The sequence below is a fragment of the Lactuca saligna genome, chromosome 8 (genome assembly GCF_052625555.1).
Source record: "Lactuca saligna cultivar CGN05327 chromosome 8, ASM5262555v1, whole genome shotgun sequence".
NCBI classification, from domain to species: Eukaryota; Viridiplantae; Streptophyta; class Magnoliopsida; order Asterales; family Asteraceae; genus Lactuca; species Lactuca saligna.
In genome coordinates, this window is record NC_136424.1 from 241,340,209 (window position 1) to 241,362,860 (window position 22,652).

The 22,652-nt window shown below is 36.3% G+C and overlaps 1 protein-coding gene across 2 annotated transcripts; it reads right to left on the reverse strand.

The window, feature by feature from the left end:
• Window positions 1-11,480: 11,480 nt before the first annotated feature.
• LOC145012353 (uncharacterized) lies at window positions 11,481-14,814 on the reverse strand. 2 transcript variants are annotated; one of them, XM_078971149.1, is made up of 4 exons: window positions 14,676-14,814; window positions 13,223-13,887; window positions 12,111-12,192; window positions 11,481-11,776 (listed from the first exon to the last, which is right to left on the reverse strand). In XM_078971149.1, the coding sequence occupies exons 2-4, from the start codon at window positions 13,873-13,875 to the stop codon at window positions 11,546-11,548; spliced, it is 966 nt and encodes a 321-aa protein (XP_078827275.1). In that variant the 5' UTR covers window positions 13,876-13,887; window positions 14,676-14,814; the 3' UTR covers window positions 11,481-11,545. The 2 variants fall into 2 exon arrangements, with proteins under 2 accessions (XP_078827275.1, XP_078827274.1); XM_078971148.1 differs by lacking the exon at window positions 14,676-14,814 and having other exon boundaries at window positions 13,223-14,669.
• Between the last annotated feature and the right edge of the window lie 7,838 nt (window positions 14,815-22,652).

Consider the following 22,652-nt stretch of genomic DNA (forward strand, 5'->3'; position numbering starts at 1 on the left):
TCAAACAAGTCATCTATCCTCGGAAGTGGGTAACGGTTCTTCACCGTTACTTTGTTCAACTCCCGATAATCAATGCACATACGATGCGATCCATCCTTCTTCCTCACAAATAAGATCGGCGCTCCCCAAGGCGAACTGCTCGGCCGAATGAAACCCTTGTCTAACAGCTCCTGAAGCTGTGTAGACAACTCCTGCATCTCAGGGGGAGCAAGTCGATACGGTGCTTTGGCTATCGGAGCCGCACCAGGAACTAGGTCGATCCTGAACTCAACCTGCCTCTTTGGAGGTATCCCCGGCAAATCCTCGGGAAATACATCCGGGTAGTCACGAACAACAGGAACATCATCAATCGCCATCTTGCCCTTCTCCCGGGCATCCAAGACGTAAGCTACAAAACCGGCGCAACCCTGCTGAACATAGCGCCTCGCCCTCGCGGCGGAACAAAAGATCGGTCCTCGCTGGGGCCTCTCGCCCTGAATCACTATCTCTCCCCCACTGGGAGTGCGAACCCTCACTAGCTGTAGCTCACAATCAATCACCGCCCCATTGGGGCTCAGCCAATCCATGCCCACAATAACTTTATTCCCACGCAGGGGAATAGGAACCAGGTCCACTGAAAACTGCTCATCAAATATCTGAAGGGAACACCCTCTATGTACTCTGCCGACCCTCACGGTCCTATCATCTGCTATCTCAACCTCTAGTGGGCAATCCAGCTCCTCGGGAGCTCTGCTAAGTCTCTTGCTAAGCGCAAGCGATACAAATGATCGGGTAGCCCCCGAATCGAACAATACCAAAGCAGGGATGCCGTTCACCGAGAACGACCCTAAATAAAAAATATCATCAAATAATATACAAACGATATAATAACAAAAGATGAAGGGAAGATTCATACCCGTCACCACATCAGGAGTCGCTCGTGCCTCCTCTGTTGTCATCTGAAATGCCCTACTCTTCGCCACTGGCGCATCAGCTCGGCCCTGCCGGCCATCCGTAATCCTCAAGGTGGCAGGGGCAGGTGCAACCACCTTCCCTGCTGCAGCTAAACTGGGACACTGGTACCTTTTGTGTCCCCTCTGATTGCACTAAAAGCAAATCAGATCTGATGCTGTAACCGTAGTAGCAGGGGCCGTACAATCCCTACTCAAATGCCCAGTCCGACCGCACTTGTAGCAGCCGGAACTCCCTGCCTTGCACGCCCCCTCGTGCAACCTCCCACACTTGCCACACCGACCGTGGCTCTGCTGACCCCTGGACCTGTGATCTGAAACCTTGGGCTTTTTGCCCACACTGCCTGAACCCGAAACCGCCTCCGGTTTCCTCTTCTTCTCCATCTCGAGATCAATCTCCCTCTCTCTGGCTCTAGCAATCATGTCGTCCAGTGTTTTGCAACTGGACCGGCTCACAAACATACGAATGTCACTCCGCAACATCTCGTGATAACGGGCCTTCTTCATCTCCTCATCGGCTGCATACTGAGGAACAAGAAGGGCCCTCTCCCTGAACTTGGCGGTGATCTCCGCCACTGTCTCGGTAGTCTGGGTAAGATCCTGGAACTCCCTAGCTAACTGTTGCACCTCGATGACCGGTGCAAACTCCGCTCTGAACCTGGTAGAGAAATCAGCCCAGGTCATGGCATCCAGTGCCGCATCATCCCCGATGGCATGTCCGACCTCCTCCCACCAGTCTCGTGCCCTGTCCTTCAGAAGATAGGATGCCAATCTGACCTTGTCCCCCTCGGGACATCTGCTAGTGCGGAATGCGTTGGCCACATCCGCCAACCATCTGGTACTCGCTATGGGGTCCCGCGCCCCATGATAGTCTGGAGCCCCGCATGCCCTGAACTCTCTGAACGTAAGTGTGCGCGACCCCATCACGGCCGCCATCTCAGCACGGAAAGTACTCAATCTCTCATCCATCAGCTCTAAAATACCCTCCTTGATCGAACCGAAGATCACAGGAGTCTGCTCTAGTATGATGCGGGTAACCTCAGAAGAAAGGAACTCCCTAGTCTGCTCATCCATCTGCCCGGCCTCCGGGCCTGACCCCGATCCTGATCCCCCTCCGGCATCTAAACTGCCGGCTGCTGGCCTCGGACACAAAACTACCATTCTGAAACATATCATAACAACATCAGAACACTGAAATATCTCAAGGGATCATGATACTACTACTAGCTTCCTGGTCTTGTCTTGGCCTTCCTTAATTCGAGTACGGATCCCCTGCTTTCAGTAGTATGGGCCCCTACTACCTTCCACATCTATCCGTACTTTCCTCAAGAACTGCCTTGACTCCACTAAGTCACTTCTACTACTGCCATTCTCTGCTACTCTCATCCTAGGCTTGCCCTAGGGAAACTTCAAGCTCGACGCGACTGGTCCTCAGCTGCTGTAGGTCTCCTCATAATGCCAGTTAGCCACCACCTAAACACCATCACATGTGATGAGGATCAGATAATCCTTCAAGTAAAAGATCCGTCCCTACAACGGTTGGACTCAAACAAGAGCTGCGCAGTAGAGCCAATTCCAGCACTCTGGGATTATTCAAACCTGATCACATGTGGTGTGACGTGTTCACCTAATGGCTAACTCCCACTACTCAGAACCCCACTAAGCACGAAGCAAGCAGCATTCGGACACGGGAAATAGACTCAGGCAAAACTATTCTTATAACAAGAAACTGCACTAGCATAGGATGCTAAGCTCCTACTATCAGGCATAACCTAAACAGGCTATCCTACTGCTGTCTACTCAATTCTAGCATGCAATACTCATAAAGCTGTAACACATAAGCAGGCACATAAGGCATTCTCCTAGATCCTTAGCCCTATACTAGCATGCTGTTCTACTGAAACTGAAACTGAACAAATAACTTGTATGGGTAATTTGGGAGTACTTACTTGAGCTCGGCTGACCGCATGCACACACCTCTATCTTTGTTAAAAACAATTCTTTCTTTCCGAGTGCTTTCAAAATTCTTTTTGTAAAACATTTTTATTAAAATCTTTTATTTCCCTTAGTTTGAGTTCAGATACACCCGGAAGTGTATCCGAATCCCTCAAACCAGGGCTCTGATACCAACTTGAAACGACCCAAAAACACGACCCAAAAATTTTCGTTTTTTTCCATATAATCAAAGCCATAATATAAGTATCATAACATAAAACATACGCGATGTATCCCCAAAACATAATAAAATATTGTGCGGAAAACCGTATCATACTACATCAATCCAAAACATCAAGAGACATCCCCAGGATAAAAGCTATGTTGTGGTGTGCGCGATGCTGTCACCCCGAGCTCTTCCCTTTGCTTGCGGAAGTACCTGAAACCAAAACTGAAACTGTAAGCACGAAGCTTAGTGAGCTCCCCCAAACTACCACATACCATACAATAACACATAAACACATATTGGGCCTTGCCCACTGCATCGGGCCGAAGCCCGGGAACTGCATCGGACCGAAGTCCGGAACTGGCTGGGACCTTGTCCCCTGCATCGGACCGAAGTCCGGAACTAACTGCATCGGACCGAAGTCCGGAACTGACTGGGACCTTGTCCCCTGCATCGGACTGAAGTCCGGAACTAACTGCATCGGACCGAAGTTCGGAACTGACTGGGACCTTGTCCCCTGCATCGGACCAAAGTCCGGAACTAACTGCATCGAACCGAAGTCCGGAACTGTCTGATTGAACATGGCATAACATAACACATCAACTAGTATAACACATATACGACATGCTACATCGGGCCATGGCCCGGAACACATAGTACTTAACACATAAAACATAGCACACAAATCCTGTTTGAACCACGAAGGCATCGAACATACCAACTACTGCATCGGACCTAAATCCGGAAACTACTGCTAACTGAACGGGCCGGCATTGTGGCCTTAGACCCGTTCCTACTGGAAGGAAACTCACCTCGTAAGCTGGCTGCTGAGTGTGTGGCTCGGAAAGCTAACGGTGGCTGCTCCTGAATCTCCTCGGCTACAAGTCCATAAACACACTTAATCAAATACTAAACACTGCGCTTGGGGTAAAATGACTCTTTTACCCTTGGTCAAAGTCAACTCTCCTTTGGGCTGACTCGCCGAGTCGGGCCACCCAACTCGCCAAGTCCTACTCTCACTTTTCACTTTTACTCACTGCTACTCGTCGAGTCTGGCATCGACTCGACGAGTACCCTCTTGATCCAAGAACTCAGACAATCTTCATCCGACTCGCCGAGTCGTATGAACAGACTCGACGAGTTGTTCTTGATCCCAAGAAGATTGCCTTGGACTCGCCGAGTTGTATGAACAAACTCGTCGAGTCCCTCCATCACTGAGTCTACTCTCAGCTCGCTGAGTCCACTTCCTGACTCACCTCGTCCACTCGACACTGATAAAACTGAAGGCCTCGGGACTCGCGACCCGACTCGTCGAGTCGTTCTTCCGACTCGCCGAGTCTCCGCCATGCAACTGATTTTTACTTGATTTTGTTTGAATCCAATGCATACAATTGATAGATCTGAGTCCAATAAGCTGTTTTACCACGTAAAGTTTCCAACTTTACGTGCACAACCTCATGAATAAGGGAAATAAGGCTAAAAGATGCATACAATGGGTAGATCTATGGTTATCATGCAATATAACTCCAAAAAGACAGTAGATCTGGGCTCTACAACACCCCAACATTCAAATCCATAGATATATCGACTTAATAAGACGTTCATGCAAGTGTAAGGCTTGAAACAAGCACCAACTAGCTCTTAGGAGAGCCCTAATGGAAGTTTAAAGCATATAATAAGATGGAACTCCGAAAATACCTCAATAAACTCTGATTTGGCCTTGGATCTTTGCACTACAACCCTTCTCCTTGCTTCTTCCTTCTTCTCCTTCTTCACACCTTCACAAAGAGGCACCAAGACACATATAAGCTCTTCAATGGAGGTTTGGGGCTCTATCACTGCGTTCTCAGGGTGAGGGAGGCGAGAATGGGGGCTATAAGGTGGTATAAATAGTGGGCAACCCGGGGATTTTAGGGTTTCACCCAGACAGGTGGACTCGCCGAGTCGGGGATATGGACTCGTCGAGTCCCCGGCTCACGCGTGCCCTCAGACGCGACCCGACTCAGCGAGTCAGGCTAGAACTCGCCGAGTCCCTCTAGAAAAACTCACTATAATTACCACTAAATCAACATACCGGGAACGGGTCGTTACATTTCATTGATCAAGGTGCCTTGCCTTTTATGCGTTCAAAATAAGAACTCATAGAACTCACATGCATAATTAACTCAATTTGGAAATAGCACAGAAACAAAATAATGTCAACACGATAGGTTGTAAAACCTTAACTCGTGTGCTAGTGATGATCAATAAGGTTTATTTGATTTGTTCTTGAAACCTTTCAAGATCATTAAGACTCCCACTGACTCCTTGACACATAAGATTCTCTTGTCAATAAACATTTCTTGACAAACAAATATTCAAGAGTTAGTGTAGTTTTTATCAAAACACTTCATAAATTGGTCCTAGTCGATCTTTGTCTTATTCAAGACATCACAACTTTCCACATTTGATAAATGTTATAAACCTTTAATACTTTTCACTCATTGTCACAATCTTAACTTTAAGACTTGTTATTGGAACGAAGTATGATAGGCTTCTTGATTTCTCCATTTCTTCAATTCTTGATTCCTCTTCTCAAACATACAATTGTACTAAGACTTACTTGGAGGATCAATTGAGATATGGTTCTTAATCATTAATACCTATCATAAAGCATAAAAGGTACTCTCCCTTCTTCTTAGAATGGAGAGACTTTTATCTTTCTGCCTACTTGACTCTTCTTATTCGTTCTGCTATTGATTTAAACATTTTCAATCAATTCAGAATTACACTTTATCTTATAAGCATAATCATATTTACTAAACCTTTAGTAAATCATGACGAATGTCTTTGTTACTCTTATGGTGGACTTTGATCAACACACAACTTTGTGTACTTGATCTCCTAGTCCTTCACTTGACACTTTGTCAATGAATTAGTCTAATTTCCAAAATATGAAATTTCTCATTCATCGTGCAACCAAGTTGCATGATTCCAAGTTTCTGTCCAATTGAAACTTGGGCGATGAGAAACTCTCCCTGTTTGGTAAATTCTCGACATTTCCATAAATAACATAACTAAGAATCATATCCATTCATTGTAGAAATATGCAAGCATCAATTTTCATAACGATTTCATTGCAAGGAAGTAAACAAATAAATAAATAAGTCAAACAAAATTTATTTTATTTATAAAAGCAGCGGAAAAACATTTGTCCTTACAATGCAAAATCTATTGAAAACTATGTAAAAGGAAAATTTCTAACAACTCTATCATAACTATCTAAGCTCAAAATCCAATCTTCAAGTCCATGCGATCAAGATCCATCTCTTGTGATTAGATTTATCTTGCTCTCTTATCAAGCTTCCTTTCTTTTCACCGATCCTTCAAAACATTCAAATGCAATCTTATCACATCATGTATTAAGAATCAATGAATAGGAACTTAACGGAGTTAGATAGTGGATTTTACCTGAAGCGTAGTCACACTCTTGACTCTCCCATCTCTTAGATCTCTTAGGTAAATAGGGTAACTTCGTCTCCAATGCCCCTTCTCTTGGCAATAAAAGCAAATTGACTCTTTTGGAACAACACATGGAACTACTTCAGACATCGCCTTTCTCTTATGATCAAACTTTTCGATCATTGCTTGTCTTTCATTGCCATTGTCTATATCCATAGAGGTCTTGAAGGCAGATTCACCAATCAACTTTGCTTTTCTATTGTGCCAAACCATTGTTGATTCAGCAACAATAAGCATATAGGTGAGATCAATAAGGGTCACGTCGTGGTTCATCATATAGTACTCTCTTACGAACTCACTATACGAGTTAGGAAGTGACTGAAGAACCCAATCAACAGCCATTTCCTCATAGACAACGGATCCCAACATTCTTAACCTATCAATGTGTGACTTCATCCCTAAGACGTGTGCACACACCGACTTTCCTTCTTTATGTTTACTTGCCAAAAGGGCTTGAGTGACATTGAACCTTTCAATTTTACAATGTTGTGGGTTAGGGAGAATAATTGGAGGAGGAGGAGGAAGTGAAGCATGATCTCTTGTTCCTCGATCGAATAGTGGAATATCATCTTCATGTGGAATGCTTGTTCCACGGGATTTGGGAAGACCATAGTTGTCGAATTTTGACATCTACAAAACGGGAGAAAAATGAATTCAAGTTAGTTGATAGATAGAGTCCTTAGTAAATCACCCAAATGAAATACTAAGGCTAGGACCCAACACAATATTCTACAACTCGGGAGAGGGATGCCGTAACCCTAATTGCGGAATATTTGAAGGTAAGTGAATGACGATTCACTAATTTCCACCACGAAAAATGAAAAGAAATTTAAGTTTTAAATCTATGAAAACTCCTAGATCCTTTGAGATTCATTGAACTTTCAATGGCATGTTTAAAAATCTCGATATGCCCCTCTTGTTTGTGACTGGGATGCCGAGGATCACAAAGCGGGTGTGAATAACCATGCAAACTTACATGGTGCCCTCACATGTTACAGTCACCTATTCGATGTGCCGGTAAACCACACACGCTCCACCAAACTATGACAAACATTGAGTCACCCTTTGCTACCTTTGCTTAGAACCATTTAGTGTGTCGGTTAATCACACACGCTCCACTAACGTCTTCGCAAGGGCACAAAGTGTAATTTCATGGAATTGCATCAATTCACTTTTCCTAGGTAACTAAGATTGGGAATTTGAAAACCATTTAGTTACTTTAGTAATTCATTATACTTATAATGGAAGGTTTCGTCCTATCCTACCCGTTCGGCTAACGACCCTCCACTAGCCAAGAGTGCGGTGGGTAAGAGTGAATACCCATTCAATCGCCATTTTATAGGCAATTTCCTTAAACACCCCTTATAGACCAGCTTCGTGAATGAGGCTTACTAACAGTAAGACTGACTTTTACTCATACATATATATAATGTTAGACTTTTAATGTTATATATAGTATAGGGTGCATTTTACACTTTTAAAATACTACGTGGTTAACTTTAACAATTACACTTTTAATTAAATGGTTAACCTAAACTTTTATGGATTTATTAAATCTCTTTTAATTATACTCCTTAATTAATAAAACCATAAAGGTGTATTTGAACTTTTCAAAACATTTCTAGGGTTTTAGAATTTAACATTCCTAATTAACTTTTAATCAAATTTTAAATTCCAAAACTTGAGGGCAAGTTTTGAAACCTTTTTCAAAACTTTAGGGTTTTAACTATTTAAATTTCAAAACAACAAAACTTTTGGGTTCAAATTTAAACTATAAAACCTAAATGGTAAAATATGAAACTTTTCATAACAATAAGGATCAAATAACAAATATTCTAAATTAACATTTAATCACATAATTATCTATATTTGATTTATTTAATGATTTCTTGCAAAACAATTTATCAATTTAATCAAAATAATCAATCAATTATCATATAAGGAAACAAATATTTTATTAATTGATAATTATCTTTAATTAGATCAAGGATATAGTCATATATATCATAAAATCGGATTTATATTGATCTAACATGATAAGGTAACTATCCTAATGCAAAAATAGCAAGAAATCCCGAGATAAGCACTATCTAACGAGTTGACTCGTCGAGTCAAGCCCGGACTCAGCGAGTTCAGCTATGGACTCGGCGAGTCCAACCTCTAGAATAGCAAAAATCGAATTTTTCAGATATACAATGCATCAATACAATTGAAACCAATCTAGGCTCTGATACCACTGATGGCTTTTGGTCATAAGACATCCTATGTGCTCATACAAACCCTAATGCTTGGATCTAGGTTTCTCTATTGTACATGCTTTGAATCCAAGACTATAAACCCTAATTCTAGCATATGGAAATCAATATTAACATATAATTAGGTTTAAGATATTACCTTGATTGTTATGTAGTAATAACAATCCCAATTCCTCCTTGAATTGACTTTGGAATGCTTAGAGTCACAAGTGTCACTCCTCTAATGGCTTACAAACACCAAGAGCAAATGGAGAAGGTATAAAGAGAGAGGAGATAGGTTAGAATTCATCCTTAGGACTTCTTGGGAAGGGATACACGAATTCATGAGCCAAGGGGTGTTTATATAGGTGTAGAGATAGGGTTTCAGTCATTATCCTTATCTAGTTGCTTATCCACAAAGCAACCCATAAGATAATCCTTGAATCCTTATCATAGTCGAATTCTAAGGCCTTATCACCTTAAATTCATCCAACCTAATAATAAGATAATCCTTACCTTATTTTGTAACTATCACATAATTACAAATCAGCCCCTCTAGTTTAATTAATTACACTTGATCACAAAATTAATTCCTAATTAATTATTGACCAATATTAATTAAACAAATATGATTTCTCCTTTAATATATTATTCTTATAACATATTAATAAATCATAATAACCTCTCTCTCTATATATATTTCTCCAATCAAGTTGCTTTGGTGAAGGCAACCCAAAAGGACCATGCACCATCGGGTCAAGTACATACCAAAATAGTTATGGACTTAGACACTAATCCAACAGATTCCGACGACGAGAGTGACGCTGGGGAGAATAATGCAGATAATCAAGGCGAGGACGAAGATGATGATTCCGAGTGATGTATCTAGATTTAAATAAAATTAGGATATTAATTAATAATTTTTACTATGTTGTAGTTTGTTAGATTTTTTTACGTTTTTTTTCTACTTATTTAAATATTAGGGTTGATGTAATTTTTATTTTACTTAATGACATGCTTTTTATTTTTAATTAAATTTTATGTTTGATATTAATTTAAAAATTATAAATAAATAAATTAATTTTATTTAAAATTAAAAAAAAAAGTGAGGGAATGGTTTTCTTCCCACTCTTTGGCTTTTAAGTGAGGGAAAGAAGAGTGAGGGAAAGAAGGGTATGGCCAACCAAAAGTGAAGGAACATTCCCTCCCACTCCTTCCGGTCTTACAAAATCCACCCTCTACTACACATGACTAAATGAATAAACATATTATTTAACAATAATAACCCTTTAACATATGTACTAATTATTTAAATAACATAATATAAATAATTTAATATATTAACTATTTATAAAATTTACAAAATAAAATAAAAAAGCTATCATGAATATACACAACATTAGGGATGAATTTTTTGTAACCGAAACCTGGTTCGGAACTAGATTACTCAAAACAAGTTTGGTTATCGGTAGGGGAAGATCGAAGAATTTTCTAAAGAGGTGGCAAATGTTTTTTTTTTAATGTTTTATGGGGCAAATATTTTTGAAGAGTCAAAACATATAATTTTGAAGGGTTAAAATATAATATTTTTTTTGAAAAAACCTTACTTTTTAATAAAAAAAATTTGTTGTGGGGGCAGCTGCCCCCACTACCCCCACTCTAGGACCGCCATTGGTTCACGGTAAGTGGTAAACTGGGTATAAAATCTGTCGGTTACGAGTCCAAAATATTTAGGTTAAATTGGGTTAGTCTCCGAACCAAAATTCGAAATGGCATGTTTTTGTTGTTGTTGCATGTGTCCAATTAGGCATGTTCATGCTAAAAACTAAACCTCAAAAAAAATGCTTTTCTTTTTAATTGCGATCGAATAAAATAGACTGTTGAAATAAAAAAAATAAATAAACCAAAACAACCCCTAAAAAAATAATAATAAATAAAGTAAAACAGCCCCTATTTATTATCATAGTACAGCTCTAATATCCTGTTTTCTTTTATACTAGTAATGCCTGTAAGGCTGTAATGGTAAATTAATTGGAGTTTGGTTCCTGTATTATTTGGAGTACAAATCATTATGTTGTAAACTGTGCATTATTGGTTGCATAAATTTCAATAACTGGATCTGGAAATTGTCACGTTATCACGTACCTTGAACAAGTCAATACATTAAAGACATTAACTCATTTATTTCTACATTTGGCCATTTCCCGTTCCAACCGGTCCATATTGGTTCCAAAAACTGTTTACCCGGACCCGTATTTGGAAACCGAATCATAACCTAATATCAGTCCAGTTCCTGGTCCTACTAATATTCAAATTCCGTTTTTTGGGGCTATTCGGGTCGGGTCTTGACCGTTTACATCCGTATTTTTGACCACAGAAAATTATCATTTATGATTTATGCAAGTTCTTGAGGAAAAAGTTAAAAACAGATCTTTGAACCGATTTTTTTAAAACACAAATCAAATCAGAAACACTATCATTATATACTTATGACTTTTAAATTCGAAAATCCTAAATTTATATTCGGTTCATAGTCCGGTTTGGAAATGAACAGGTTCGAACCGGGTCCACTACCCAATGGACAGTTGGGCACCCCTATGTCCGAAGTCAATGAAACCAAAAAGACAAAAAGTATAGTCTACAAATTAATCTTGAATTTTAATGGAAACAACAAACTATTACAACTACAACAAAATAATCTAAATACACTGAAACTTATGCAAAAAACAGCTAGAAGGCAGCTTAATTGAGAAAGAAGAAGGCAGGTGCCCTGTTCTTCTTATGTAATCTGCTCTTTCAGAAGTTTTCACTGCCTGTTCATTCAAATTCACCTCCGCTTTCGCTCTTTTCTCTTCAGCAATCCTCCTCGTCGATGCAAGTTTGTTCGTATACTTCTCTTGTGCTCGGGATTTCAATCTTTCTGCCTTGGCCTAACCAAGATTTCACAAAAAGAAAATTGTAAAAGAACATATAAATAATCATTGTGTAGATCTTGACTCCGTAAAAGGGTTATTGTTCCAACAACCCTGTCGTGTTGTGTCCAAGGAGCATGATGTGATGTGAGATTTAGATCAGGTACACAGTGGCCCATAGATGTCTGGCATAAAGCCAGACAAAAAGTCCAAAATCCACATTGGAATTGAAACTCCCACATTGTAACTACGGAGACTCGAATCTTTGACTTTTCCACAAGTATACCACCTTGGAACCAATTGCAAATTCATATTCATATGATTTGGATGAGCATTAAGATCAAAATGTTACCTCCATTCTTTTCATTTCCATTTCGGCTTTCCGCTTTTCGTGATTCTCCCATGCTTGTATCTTCACTTCTTCGCGTTTGTATCTACCGATCATCACCATAAAAACATACTATTAAGTCTTCACGTACAATTTCATTAAGTAACGAGTTTCTAGGGATTTTATGGATGCGCGTTTTGAAAATATTATTGTTATTTGAAGAATCAGAATCAAATAATTAGATAGTCATGTGCTTAAGCTATGGTTGGTTAAGTACTTATTTATGGGTTAAATACAAGAAATAGCAATATACTTTTATTTAGTTGTGTATTATAGTATTATACTTTCATTTCTTTCTATTACAACATTGAACTGATGTTTGTTTTATTGTCAAGGCATTGTACACCAAAAAGCCTAACAAATTATAGTATTGTACGTTTCTTTTTTCCCAATCAGGATATTACACTTTCAAAATTCTACTCAATTATAACACTGAAAATTGTTTTGTATCCAGATGAGATTACTACAATTTCTTATATTTTTCAATGTACAAGACAAAATGCAAGTAATATGCTACAATAAACAAATCAATAAAATTACGTTGCTATATCTATCATTTAGGGGGTGTTTGGTTTGTCTTTTGAAAGGGTAAAAATCCCTTTTGGAAAAGATAAATGGCAAAAGATGTTTGGTAAATATATTTTAAAAGTGATTTTTGGATTTGAGATAGAAGGAAAAATGACTTTTTGTAACTTTTCCAAAAAGTTCTTTTGCCTTTCAAAAAGACAAGCCAAACACCCCCTTAATCCGTTTAATATTTATCTCAATAATTAGTTTTCTCACACCAACTTCTAACTTGTTTTTTCATACCGGACTGATCTTAAATCATTACAAAATCAAAACTATTATTAAACACTCTAAACCGATTATTGCAACATCACTTCAAAATAATTACTTTAAAAGCTCATCTAATCACCCACCGTATAAATGGGCTTTCTATAGAAAAGCACACAAGTTAAATCACATATGCTATATACGAATTCCGTAGAAGGGCTAAAAAGATCCAAATGAATTTAAATTGAGGTTTTCATAAAAAGCATACGAATTGGGTAAAAGGGTTGAAAAAACGTTGTCACCTTGCCATGTACTTTGCACGTTCGGCTTCATCCCAAGCCATTGCTCGGTTTTCAAGAGGATTAAGCTTAGCGTCTTGATGAATCGTTTTGTTTTCAGCCACATTCTCAGCAATATTTGGGTCGACCCTTTCTCGACCAAATCTTGTGGGCCCACCAACATCAGCACCATTTGGTCTAACCGGAGTCGAAGACCCAGAGGCTACAGGGCTCATGGCTCGAACCGGTGTAGCGGTTCTTGAAGGCTCCTGGCTAGCCATAGGAGTCATTTCGGTTCCCATATCTCTAACACAAATCGATCTAACTATTGTCCCAGGGTTCTCATTAGATCTCCACAATGAATCATCATGATCCATTTTTTTTGTTTCGATTCCTCCATCACCTCCTTCCTCTTCGCTACTTGGGTACTCTTTTTTAGGAACAGGTGCTATTAATCTTCTATCATCTGCGTTTGAGTTACGTGGTGGCGCGTGGTTTGAGTGAGCCTTGTCTCCGCCTCTAGATAACTTGACTAACCATTTCTGGGCATCGTCCCATTTTGAAGGTGTCGGTTTGCCTAGAGCTGTACGGTGGCGATGACCACCACCACCGCCGGCGCCGGAAAGTTCATGACTTGACACAGGATTCACGCAACCCTTGTCGTCAACTGACCTCATCTTCACTGATCACTACCCTCGAATCAAAGATTTCAACAGCAAACTTCAAACGGATTTTTTTTTTTTTTTTGGGTAATGAATTAAAGAAAAATACCCATATTCTAGATTGGTAAAAGGATCAATATTAACAAATACAACTACACGGATCTAAACACATTGACGCTTTTACAAATAGGGAAAACAAGAAGAACAGGAAACTTAAAAGCCTATCAACTTCAAAGTGGAAGAACTCAAGTAAACCACTAAGCCACATGCATTGGCCAATTAAAGTTTAGGATTCGAGTGAATCAGTGGAGCGAAAAGCTGAAGACTTGCAGAAATTGACAGTTTTACTCGGATCAAACCTTGCAATTAAAAAATATATTTATTTTTTAATCAAGAATCTACTATATGCTTTCTGAAAAAATGCTTCACAGAGATGCAGGTAGGCTGTTTGACAAAATGACTCAGAGAAACAAGAGAACACCTAAATGCATAAGTATGATGGATGTGCATGCTAACTTGAAATGCAAAAGAGCCAAGAAACAGAGGGTTTGATTGGGGACAGATTTTAAAACTTTTTTAAATATGAGAGTAAGAAATCTGCAGAGAATAAAACCTTGAAAGTAGGTATTGATTTTGAGAGTTGCAGGTTATAATACAATAATGGAGAGATAGAGATCTGATCCACCAAACAATGAGAAAAAACAAGGAATTTGTAAGTTGATTTTTCCAATGATGGTTAAAATTAAATGAAAACCAACAATAAAAATCAAATCTTTTGGCATAGAAAGTTGCAAACTTTAATTACTACTTACTACCTCCATTGAATCTTGGGAAGTGTTTCATGACACTATATATCATTATATATTGTTGTACTGGCTCTGTTCTTCATGTAAGATGATGTTGGGGGCAGTAACATATTACCTCATTTTTTGTGCGGCTGACATTTTTAAAGAAATCGTACATTTAGGTTTAAAGTGTATTTGGTTGTACAGTTTTTATAATATAATAGATAAAAATCGAGTTAGATCCGAATCCCCGAAAACCGAAAATCATGAATCAATTTATCTGAAATCGGACCGTTTTTTAGTGTATCGGGTTGGGTTCGGTCCGGTCTGGTTTCAGGTTTTGGACCGAATTAAACTTTAGGAGGGTTATTTAATATTTGGATTCAAGTAAATTCTTTCATTCTAAGTATGGAGAATGTAAATAGGTTGTTTTCATGAAACATTTTTTTTAATGCAATTTTAAAGGTAAGTATTATTCGTGGCTTTTGTTTGAATTTGGGATATATGTTGGGTTCGTGAAGTACTTAATATTATACGAAGTCATTTATGAGCTTGTATAATAATAGCACTTTGATTAGTTTTTAACGAGATGAAATATTTTGAAGACTTACATAATTATAAGGTTTTTGTGTAAGAGAGTAAATTAAAATGTAGAGATTTAACTAGGAATTTATAATGAAAACTTGATATCAATGTAATGTAATGTTAAATGAATTTCAAACATAATTTAAATGGATTATTAAAATGATAATTACAAAGTGATGAAGCTTAGTTGTAATTATTTTAATTAGACCAAGCTTTTATGTCAAGACTTCATACATATCAAAGGTGCTCATTTGATGTTTGTAGATAAACTTATGTCATTGATCATTCGTGTATTTTGTTTATCTTATCTGTTCTTCGTAAATAATATTGAATTTGACCAAAATATTTTCGATAATCCAGATTTTACATTTTAGAAATCTTGCAATATAACATTAACTAATAATTCAACGTCATTGTCTATATATTTAAAACTTATGTTGATATCTATAAAATGAATTAAGGTGAAAATATTTTCCAGTCCGGTCGGGGTTAAATCCTGTATTTTGGGTACGGTCTGGTCCGAACCTAAAACCCGATTATTGGTAAAAACAAAACCTGAAAACTGACCCACTAATATGAATATCCGGACCAACTCCGATCCCGTTTTTTTTTTTTTTTTCCGGTTAGGTCCAACGGATCGTGTGTTCATCCTACTTTATAGTGTTTTTTATCAAATGTTTTTAGTTCCGAGTACCTGGTTCTCTATACACATATAACGATTTTTGTTTAATTTAGGATTAATTTTTGCAATAAGCCAATAATACAAGTAATACAAAGAACAGAAAATTATTATATTCACCACCTTTTAAGTTGAAGATTTTTTATAAAAACTGTTAAGAAGATGTTTTTTAAGGGTAAATTAATAAAAGTTATTATGTTTTTTTGTTACCTTGACACTATTTTATTGTTTAAATTAAAACATTGGTTTTTTCAATTTGTTTCAAACTTAACCATTTACTTGTTACATGTTCATTTAGTTTTCAGTTGACATGACATGTTGATATGTCATTAAGTTGACATCACATTCGAGATGTCAAAATCGAAAAAAAAAATGTAATGATGTTTGTAATATCCAAAATGTAATGACTTTGTGCAATTTATTTTCCACGGTAATAATAAAAATTCCAACAAAACAAATCATCAATGTACTTTTTAATGTTAAACAATATACATGTCTCCTAGACGTGTTAAATGTTACTATTTAATAATAATGAGCGACTAATTCTTATGTATAATTCTTTTTCTCAACCTAAATAATCTACATGTTTTTAGCTCTTATTTAATTCATCCATTTTTTTTTACGTACAAAGATAGAGGTTGTGATCACATTTTACCTTTCATTTTTTTTTCACCTCAACACCATCTCAATTTCACATCACCACTTCATTTTCGTTTCACTATTCTCTCATTCTTCAAAATCCAAGAAATAGTCGCATTTCATTTCACTCAACTTCATTTTTTTTCTTTTTTAAATAAAATTACTATAACTATAATTTTATACTATAATTTTATAAATAAATACAAATAATTAAATGAATAGTTTGTAAACACATGATTAATAACAATCCTAATATTTCATTATTTGAAAAAAAAGAAAAATACATAATAGGAAAAACAAATATGAATTAAAGGAAAACAAACTACGCCCGATCAAATCTAGCCGATATTTTTTTTTTTTTTATCTTAATCACCCTTTCATCATCAAGACCATTTGGAGGTCGTCTTCCGAAAAAAGGTCGGTATTTTTTATAAAATGATTCATATGTTCTTTACGGTGTTTTTCCTCGTGCCATTTTTCGGAAATATTTTCACTTTCAAATGTCAAACGTTCGGTGAAATTTAAGTTATATTGTTCAAAGCTCATTACCATTTTAAGCATTTCTTTCAATTCGTTGTTGAATCCCGGTACATTTGAGGAAGACCCCTTCCCTTTCCTTTTTTTCTTTGTCCCTACCCATTAGATGAAAATTTTCTTCTAACTAAAGCTTGTCATCTTCATTCAAATCGATCCCAAACCAATAAAATAAAATGAACTTATGTGTTTTTGTGTTGTTTAGTCGAAGGATAAAAACAAAGTAAAATTACATTACTTCCAACTAACTTTTTATGTGTACTGTGTTGAATTAAGCAAAATGAATACAATAATTCTACCATTGTAGATGACATAATCTCCCTTGAACCAAAGTTCTAAGGTACATGACCAAAATGCCATCAACTTGGTATCTTATTACAGAAGAAAAACGAAGTCAAGAAAAAGTTAAACTAATCCTATAAGTACACCACAACTAATGCTTCTTTCTCCTAGTGTGCCCTAACTAACTTACTAAGATACATGATTCAAATAATCACATCAATTGAACTTGTTTTTTTTTATCTACATACAAAGCAACAAAGGTCAAACCAGGGTTCAAGCTCATATGGATGTATGGTTTGAGCTTATGTAGATGATAAATGTTTTTGGGTTGGAGAAACCAAGATGCATCAAAGGGTTGCATATAAGGATTAGTTAGCCATTATTATCATATTATAACAGTCAAAACACTAGATATAGGAAGTCCCTAGTCTAGGATGTGTGTATATTGTATAATGTTAAAAGTTATTGTAATATCCTTAACATTTTGGATGATTAGTAATGTATATGAATTTAGGGGTATTTTGGTCAAACCAACAAAAGTTATCAAAACTTAAGTACCAAGTTTTGATTAATGCACTATGTATGTTAATATGATTCTTATAAATTGTTATTATGATCATTAAAATTGGATGCATATCATTTGATTGTGTGATATTGGATTCAAGGGTAAACATGAAAAAAAATCTATAAGAAATAGATTGTAGGTAATTACACGATGTGTAATTATAAGTTTATGCGATGCATAAAAGGTATGTGAATAATAATATAAGTGTTTTGACATAACATAGTGCAGTATGATTCCTAAGCTGGAGGATAGCCACAATATTACGCATAACATTAATATATAAAGGGTATGAACATAATTTATGTGATACATATCATAAAAGCAACACGCCGTGTTTGAAAGCATGATACTGACTCAAGAGGATGAGAACATGTTGCATAAATGTTGAATAATGTGATGCAACTTAACACCAATGTGACGCATTAATGCTAATGTACGTAACATATCGAACTGGCAAAACAGAACATAGATTAAGCATGGGGGTTCAATAGTCTCATTTTATCACTCACTCGCTTTCCAGAGCTCCCGAGTGTGAGTTTGCAACTGAAAATCCAAATTCTTGAAGTATATCGGAGGAGGAATAAGATTGAAGTCCTTCAAGTATGTTTAGGGTTTGGAAAGGGGATTGATTAAAGTGCACTAAGTGAAGGATAAAGTCTAAAGTGATAGTTAGTTTTCACTAACTAATAAGCTAAGTTTATGGAATTATTTTAATTAGAGATGCATGGCTTAATTAATTAAGAACTATACTTAAAGACACTCTTTATAACAGTAAGTAATGGTTGTGCCAATACGATAGTACATAGAAGTGACAAAATCTTATCCAAAGCGTGATGGCATCCGAAGAATGTATCAAGTCAGTGAAGTATTGAAAACCGATGAAGTTGTTATCCAAGGAAGTTGTAATGAAGTGTTTTGTGTTTTGTATGTAGTTGGATATGGGAAAAAGATCAATAAGGATCGTTTGGTCGGATTGTACGACCTTGGTGATTAGTGTTGGTATTGTACCCATTCTTCCCTTGGGTCTTAGTACACATACACCTTGTCTATAAATAGATAGGTCAACTTCATTATAAAACAAAATTTTATGCAACATTAAATATATCAATCTATCAAATTTATCCATCAAACATTCCTATTATTCTTTATTTACTACTTCATTCATTTATTCCTTGCATTTACTTATTACATTAAATACTTGTTGATCTTCAAGTCTTAGACTAGAATTTTTTAGACTTTGGATGGAATCCTTCAAACTTTGACTGGAACCTTATTATTAGTTTCATTGTTAATCATTCATCTCACCTTATTAATTGGTATCAGAGCCTAAGTTGTTGTACTTTGAATCTATTTGACTTGATTATCATTGCTTAAGAACACCTTGGAGTTCATTTTCTTTATGTGTCTACCGGGAAAAAGTTCTTTATATATAGAACTTACGCTCTAGACTTCAAAACTTAATAATGACTAATCCTAATCAACCTTTTGTATTTAATGCACATAACTAACAATGTGGGTTGCCCTACTCGACCCTCATTACTAGTGGTTAATGAATATGATCATTGGAAGATAAGAATGGAAGCTTTTTAACTTCTAAAGAAAAAGAAAAAAAAATATAGAGATCTATAACTGAAGATCCCCATGTTCTAGTTAGAAATTTCATCAAAGATGTAACTGCTCAACTACTTGGTCAGGAAGAAAATGTCAATGATCCACTAATAAATCTTGATCTTGAGAAAATTTATTCAGATAATCTTTTCTTTCTTTGAGATGAGTTTTGGCATCCTCCTCATGCGTTCAAGCCCATCAAGTTATGAAAAAGTGTCAAGGAGATCTTCGATGAAAAAGTGCCAAGGAGATTTGATATACCCTCAAGGATTTACTTAAAGGGTATGCAATGTCAAATAGAAGAAATTAACCTCTCTTGTTAATGACTATGAAAACTTTTCAACTATTCCTATAGAATCTATTCTTTCTGCCTCTAACAGATTTCACGTTCTGGTGAACAATCTCACAGCCCATGGAGTTTCAATAACTCCCATTGAACACAGTCTAAAGTTCATGAACAATTTGAGCAAAGGGTAGGGTAACATCAAATCGTTCGGAGAAATGGTTCATTGAAAAAGCTGACCCTCTTTCAACTTTTTGATGAACTTCAAGGTCACGAATCAAATGTGGCACAAACTCTGAGAGAAATCTTTGGTAGACATCTTGCAATTGTTAGTTTGACAAGTTACATACCACCTGTAGTTGTTATGACTGAATCACATCTTCACGAGTCTTATGTTTCAACTACAAAAGAAACTTTCAAGATGTTGATACTTTGAATTCTTTCCATGTTAACGGTAAAATACAACCAATATTCTCATCATGGATGAACGACCAAAATCTGAAACCTTATTAGAACAACAACTAGAAACCAATATACTAAGCTCCTCAGCAATCCAAGCATCAATCTTATCCTAAACCAGTCGAAATTTATCAAAAACCTACTATTTACTAACCCAACCTTCTGATAAACCAATATTTTCTTCCCCAAACTCATACAACGACACTAGTAGTTAAGCCATAACTCATTTTCCATAAATATGATCTTGAAAGTCACTTTTTCTAGAGACTTTCAATCTGATAGACTAGTGTAACCAAAGATAAAGGACTCAATTTACTATGTCATAAGGGCATGTTGGGTTTTATTCAAAAACTATTTTTTAAAAACACTAGAAATGCCAACGTGAGCTTTAAAATGTTGAATAAACTTAAAACCACTTTAACCCATCAAATATCATTTTTCAAACATGGAAAGACTGAAATAACCATAGAAAGAAAATATTACAACCTTTGGAGTCTTTGATTCCTCTTGGGAGGTTAAAAGTTGATGAAGCATGTAGAGTATAAATCCACCTTAGTAGAAGCATTAAAGATTTGTAAACTTGATAATATGATAGTCCTACTTGTAATAAAATAATATCTTAAGCCTTTAAGACAAAGAGCAAGGTTATCTTCAAGGAGAGAATTCAAAGTATCAACATCTTCATGCTTTCGTTCTTAAACCTTAAGAAAACTAGAGAGAAAGATGGTGAGAGATGGACCATTTTCAAAATTGATCAAGTAAGAAAGGAAGAAGCGAAACTAGCTTTAAGCTTATTCCCTTAAGTATTTATCTTATGGTTCTTTGAAATTTAAGATCCATGATTCATGATTATGTCAAGACATACTTTAGAGGCACGTATGTCTTAATATAATACTAAAAAAGGCCTCTCCTTGTACCCTCTCATGCATGTTACGATTTGGATTATGAAAAGAAAGAGCATTTATAAAAAAAACCTCTCCTTCTTTAATAAGTTATAAACCCTTATCCATTTAGCTAAAAGTCAAAAGTCTTTCTAGTCCAAAAAGATGTACATGATTTATAAATATTCATCAAGAATCAAGTTCTTAATAAATAATATATTTGCATCAAGTTGTTGTTAGTGTGACCTTTTAGGATAATATATTATTAGAAAATATCATTTTATAATGATTCTTGATCATATAGATCCTTCAATCTCCCGCTTGCACAAGACTCATTCAAGATTGATATGGATAGTGATGAATGTCTAGCAAAATTTAACTGCCCCTAATAACACATGACGAAATGTCATTCTATCAATATCCAATTCCCTAAAATCTCAAATATTCGATTGATGTATAAGGTAGTTTTATTAATTATCCCTTTCTTAGAGACATCCTGTTAAATATGAGATATAGATCACAATCAATCTTTGTAACACCCGCAGATTCGAGTCAGACGCTTAAGATATTATAAGCAATAAATATGACTCTTTTATAGAAGATTATTTAGGATAAATACTATTAACCAAAATTATAGTATATGAGACAAGGATTCCATACATATAAAGAACTGTGAAATCCGACTTCGTATGTAGAAGTTATCATTCTTCGAAGTTTTGTGATTAAACCGACACGACTCTACTTATCGTAAAAATTGAATTTTTGATAGCTTACTTATTAGCCTAAGTAATCTAAAGAAAATTCTTAATAGTCATAAAACCGAGAGTGTGCATATAAAGAACGACTTAATCTGACTTCGTGAGAGGAAGTTATGATTTTTTGAAGTTTCGGTACAACTGTGTTAGCACAGAAATCGAATTTTAGATTGGTCGATATTTATCCGAAACAATATAAAAAAGAGTTGAAGATCTCGTTAATACCTATTTATCAATATAAAGACAATCGAAACGGATATCGTAGGAGAGAGTTATTAATTTTTTAACAGACTTTAATAGTCTATGCCTGTTAAAAATATAACTTTAAAAATAAAGTCAAAATTAGCCAATAGAATCTGGAATCTAAATGAAAGTTGTAGATCTCATTGATAGTTACACGTGGATATAAAACATGTCGAAAATGGAGCTCGTATGAATAAAGTATGATTTTTTTAAAGATTTTATAAAAACTTGCACACAGCTGCACACACAAACTGTATGTACGACACACATCTGACGTGCACCAGATTTCCGACATGTGTCACCACTCAGGAAAGGCCACGTTAGCACTCGAACATTTGCGCGACATGCCCCAACTTAGTGTGTGATGCACTTTTCAAAAATGGTTATAAATAGCTTGCTCTTTGTATATGTTGCTCACAATTCACCCCTGCATCCTTTCTCTCTCGAGTTCTCCATGCTTTAGCTCTAGATTTCCCTTAGTTTAAGTCATCGGT

What these genes read in the sequence shown, in the direction of transcription:
- LOC145012353 (XM_078971149.1), bottom strand. Translation starts at nt 13,875, where the DNA reads ATGAGGTCAGTTGACGACAAGGGTTGCGTGAATCCTGTGTCAAGTCAT. An exon ending in CGTGCAAAGTACATGGCAAG is followed by an intron (nt 12,193 to 13,222) that starts GTGACAACGTTT and finishes GATGATCGGTAG; the next exon opens with ATACAAACGCGAAGAAGTGA. An exon ending in TGGAAATGAAAAGAATGGAG is followed by an intron (nt 11,777 to 12,110) that starts GTAACATTTTGA and finishes AATCTTGGTTAG; the next exon opens with GCCAAGGCAGAAAGATTGAA.